This window comes from Oncorhynchus gorbuscha, linkage group LG02 (assembly GCF_021184085.1).
Source record: "Oncorhynchus gorbuscha isolate QuinsamMale2020 ecotype Even-year linkage group LG02, OgorEven_v1.0, whole genome shotgun sequence".
NCBI classification, from domain to species: domain Eukaryota; kingdom Metazoa; phylum Chordata; class Actinopteri; order Salmoniformes; family Salmonidae; genus Oncorhynchus; species Oncorhynchus gorbuscha.
In genome coordinates, this window is record NC_060174.1 from 12,387,461 (window position 1) to 12,391,691 (window position 4,231).

Genomic DNA, 4,231 nt, shown 5'->3' on the forward strand with positions numbered 1-4,231 from the left:
GGGCGCTCATTAAATAATTAATGCTCCGATCTTGGCTGGTTAGAGTTGAGTTGATTTTTGAACTCCCAAAGCGCAAACTTAATCGAGGGTGTAGTTCTCAGCCTTAGGCTACAGCAACACAAGGCAATATAATAGGAGAAGCCAGGTTATTTTTCCCAAGTTAATTCACATGATATAAAATGTAACATTAATAGGTTATTACACTATAGCCTATCAAGCCTAATTAGGCTACACTGTAATTAAGAACACTACATAAGTGTCGTCAACCATTGCATAAATTATCTAGGCAATTAATATTTTACTCCGTAGTTGGAATGGGCTATATGTTCGGTGTAATTGCGCATTTACTGGTTTGTAGTCCACACGTATGTGGAAGTATAATACAATAGATGTAGGCTATGTGGAACATGTTATTGTGGGCCTGCGCTGAGGCCCTATAGCCTCTAGTATCTTAGGTGGAGTTTATCCCTCCTGACTCCTGTGCGTACTGCCTTAAAGTTGGGGGAGCAACATGCCGAATCAAGTCAACCCTGCATTCTCTGCGCTGGGTGGTAGTCAGGGGCTCAAGTGTTAATATGTAAACTGAATGATTGAAGGCAGTCCCGGTCGTGCCTTAAACCCGGCACCCGCCATTGGACGCCCGCTCAAACTCCAAACAACCAATGGAAGGGCGCCGACCACGAGCCATCCTCCCCTCCGGCCGCGTGTCCCTCGCACTGATTGGTAGAAAGTTACTGTGGGAAAGAAAGTTTTGGAAGTTTCACACGAGCCGTTCGCGTGCAGTCCTAGATATAAATAAGGCCAACAAGAAGTGCCACAGACGCAGCGTCCGCTGGCAGACAGTGATTTCTGGATTCCGTGACATCGTTCAGCTTACGACTGACTTGGGGACGCTTGTCTCTCGCACAGAGGTGCGCTACCACCTAAAAAGGATTTTGTTTTTCCGGAATTTGGAATTTCATAAGAGGGTACTGTGAATAGGTGCCGACTACTTGTCAATAACCACCAACAGTGGACTGTAATATCGAGTTGCCGTTGCTCTTGTGGGATATTTCAGACAGACCGAAGATGCCTGCCGATATAATGGAAAAGACATCAGTCTCTCCTGTTGCTGCTACTACAGCCAGCATTAACACGACACCTGATAAACCCAAGACGGCTTCCGAGCACAGGAAGGTTAGTAAAGTCGGTCAAAGCATCTTAGAAATGCGGATATTCTGTCACTCCAAAATTACGCACGGGCTAGTATAGCACAACACGAACATTTCCTTCACCTTGAGCAAGTCCCACCATTCTAACAATGTATTATATTTATTTTCTTTAGTCATCCAAACCTATCATGGAGAAAAGGAGAAGAGCCAGAATCAACGAGAGCTTGGGACAGTTGAAAACACTTATCCTGGATGCGCTCAAAAAAGATGTAAGTATTACATTTTTTTCTCTCACAACAAATTAATTATTACAATCACAGTTATATATTTACTTTATTAAAAACATCAACTTAAATAAGAAAGTATTCTATCTTCAATCCTAACAACGTGCCTTCTTCATATTACAGAGTTCCAGACACTCGAAACTTGAAAAGGCGGATATCCTGGAGATGACCGTAAAACATCTCCGGAACCTCCAGAGAGCTCAGATGACTGGTAAGTCCCTGGGACTGTTCTGGTGGGTGAATACCCGGGATGATTTCTTCCAGACTTTCGTCTGCGGTTCAGATCATGTTAGAATGAAGTACTCCGTTTACATACTTGTCCCGCATCCTCTCTCCCAAGAAGTATCTCTAAATGTAGCTAATTGTATCGACTAACTATATAGCTAATTTATCGTAACCATTGGTGTGCTTCGTAATGTATATGTTTAGTTTTATGTTCATGTTTGGAATTTAAATTGTCGTTATTATGCTGTTGTTCTCAGTGGCTTATCCTTCTCTCTTTTTCTCACACAGCTGCTTTGAACTCTGATCCCACCGTGCTAGGGAAATACAGAGCTGGATTCAGCGAGTGTACAAATGAAGTCACTCGGTTCCTGTCCACCTGCGAAGGGGTTAACACCGAGGTCAGGACACGGCTTCTCGGTCACTTGGCCAGCTGCATGACGCAGATCAACGCTATGAACTACCCCACGCAGCACCAGATCCCTACCGGGCCTCCCCACCGCGCCTTCGGCCAGTCCATGGTACACATCCCCAACTCTCCACAGGGCAACGTGATGCCCCTGCCTTGTAAAGGTGGCTCTCCTCAGAGCATGTCACCAGAAACAACAAAAGTATATGGCGGCTTCCACCTGGTACCTGCCACAGATGGACAATTCGCCTTCCTTATCCCCAATGCAGCTTTTACGCCCAACGGTCCCGTTATCCCCGTGTACGCTAACCAGGTCAACACGCCTGTCCCAGCAGCGGTGTCCCCCGGTGCACCGACAGGCAACTCGGACTCAGTGTGGCGACCCTGGTAGAACAAAAAAAAGGACCTATCGAAAATACTTTTTATAATGACACCTAGTTCTTCTATGTTTGATGTTACAGAATGATGTTTGGATTCTGTTTTTGTATTTTCAATGTGTTAAGAGGAAAAGATGATGCACTATATTTGTAAAGCCTATATGAGAGTGAAGTTCATATTGAAATGACATTTTTGTATTGTTGAAGTCTGTTCACTGCATTTTTATATTCGAGGTGTCTTTTTTTTATTGCGCGATACCAAAGATATGTTGAATGCACTTTATGTTATTCTTCATTTTGGAAGAAAAATAAATTTGTAAAGATATTGAAAAACATTATTGTGCGCTTATCTATGTTTTAAGCCTAATCACCAAATAATTACTTTAGGCTGCATTTGTTTTGAACTTTAGATACACTTGAGAATAATTTATTATCGACCAACAATTTCCAAGAGAAAATAGCGATCCTATTCTACTAATATGTTAGTGTAAATGTCAAATTTGATATTGACTGTGCGTAACTGCCTGACGAAAATCACTGACGTATTCTTGCGCGCGCAAAACTCATGAACATTCAAACCACAGGAATATCACACACACATGCACTTGTTGCGCCAGGAATGGGTCAGAATTTAGGCTTATGTTGCGTAGAATTTTAGAATTTTACGCAACAAAACTAGCCTACAAGTGTAATAGACTGTGAAGTGGGGCTGGATTTATACACACGCTTTTGCCTAATGCCATCACACAATGGCTGTTGCTTCTGGCTACATCCAAAAGAAACCGGCGGCAGGTAGCCTAGCCGTTAAGAGCGTTGGGCCAGTAAAGATTGCTGGTTTCAATTCCACAAGCCGACTCGGTGAGCAATTTGTCGATGTGCCCTTGAGCAAGGAACTTATCCCTAATTGCTCTAGATAAGAACGTCTGCTAAATTTCATACGTTTTGAACAAGAGTTGACCAGGTGTATCAGTCCAGTTGTGCGTGGGGATATCCTAGACAGGAAAGAAGTGGGAAACTTCACTGAACATGTGAAATGATGAGAAAATACACTATATATACACATGTATGTGGACACCCCTTCAAATGAGCGGATTCAGCTATTTCAGCCACACCTGTTGCTGACAGGTGTATAAAATCGAGCACACAACCATGCAATCTCCATAGACAAACACTGGCAGAGTGGCCTTACTGAAAAACTCAGTGACTTTCAACATTGCACCATCATAGGATGCCACCTTTCCAACATGTCAGTTCATCACATTTCTGCCCTGTTAGAGCTGCCCCGGTCAAATGCAAGTGCTTTTATTGTGAAGTCTATCAGTAACAGCTCAGCTGCGAAGTGGTAGGCCACACAAGCTCACAGAATGGGGCCGCTGAGTGCTGATGCACGTAGAGCTCAGAAATTGTCTGTACTCGGTTGCAACACTCAGTACCGAGTTCCAAACTGACTGGAAGCAACGTCAGCACAATAACAGTTTTTGTCAGGAGCTTCATGAAGCGTGTTCTCCATGGCCAGCAGCCCCACACAAGCGCAATGCCAAGGTCCATCTGGAGTGGTGTAAAGCTCGCCACCATTGGACTCTGGAGCAGTGGAAACATGTTCTCTGCAGTGATGAATCACGCTTCACCATCTGGGAGTCCAGCTGATGAATCTGGGTTTGGCAGATGCCAGGAGAACACTACCTACCCCAATGCATAGTGCCAACTGTAAAGTTTGGTGGAGGAGGAAAAATAGTCTTGGACACTTTTTTTATGCTTCGGGCTAGGCCCCTTAGTTCCAGTGAAGGG

The 4,231-nt window shown here is 44.0% G+C and overlaps 1 protein-coding gene across 1 annotated transcript; it reads left to right on the plus strand.

Annotated features, from left to right (window-relative positions):
- Positions 1-771: 771 nt before the first annotated feature.
- On the plus strand, positions 772-2,778 carry LOC123991171 (transcription factor HES-1-B-like). The gene is made up of 4 exons (XM_046292462.1): positions 772-1,176; positions 1,325-1,420; positions 1,559-1,646; positions 1,949-2,778. Exons 1-4 carry the CDS (start codon positions 1,069-1,071, stop codon positions 2,455-2,457), a joined length of 801 nt encoding a protein of 266 aa, XP_046148418.1. The 5' UTR covers positions 772-1,068; the 3' UTR covers positions 2,458-2,778.
- The last annotated feature ends 1,453 nt before the right edge of the window (positions 2,779-4,231 follow it).

Excerpts from the sequence above, each read along its gene's own strand:
- LOC123991171 (XM_046292462.1), top strand. The coding sequence starts at position 1,069 with ATGCCTGCCGATATAATGGAAAAGACATCAGTCTCTCCTGTTGCTGCT. Across the intron at positions 1,177-1,324 it reads CGGCTTCCGAGCACAGGAAG|TCATCCAAACCTATCATGGA; the intron begins GTTAGTAAAGTC and ends TATTTTCTTTAG. Across the intron at positions 1,647-1,948 it reads CCAGAGAGCTCAGATGACTG|CTGCTTTGAACTCTGATCCC; the intron begins GTAAGTCCCTGG and ends TTTCTCACACAG.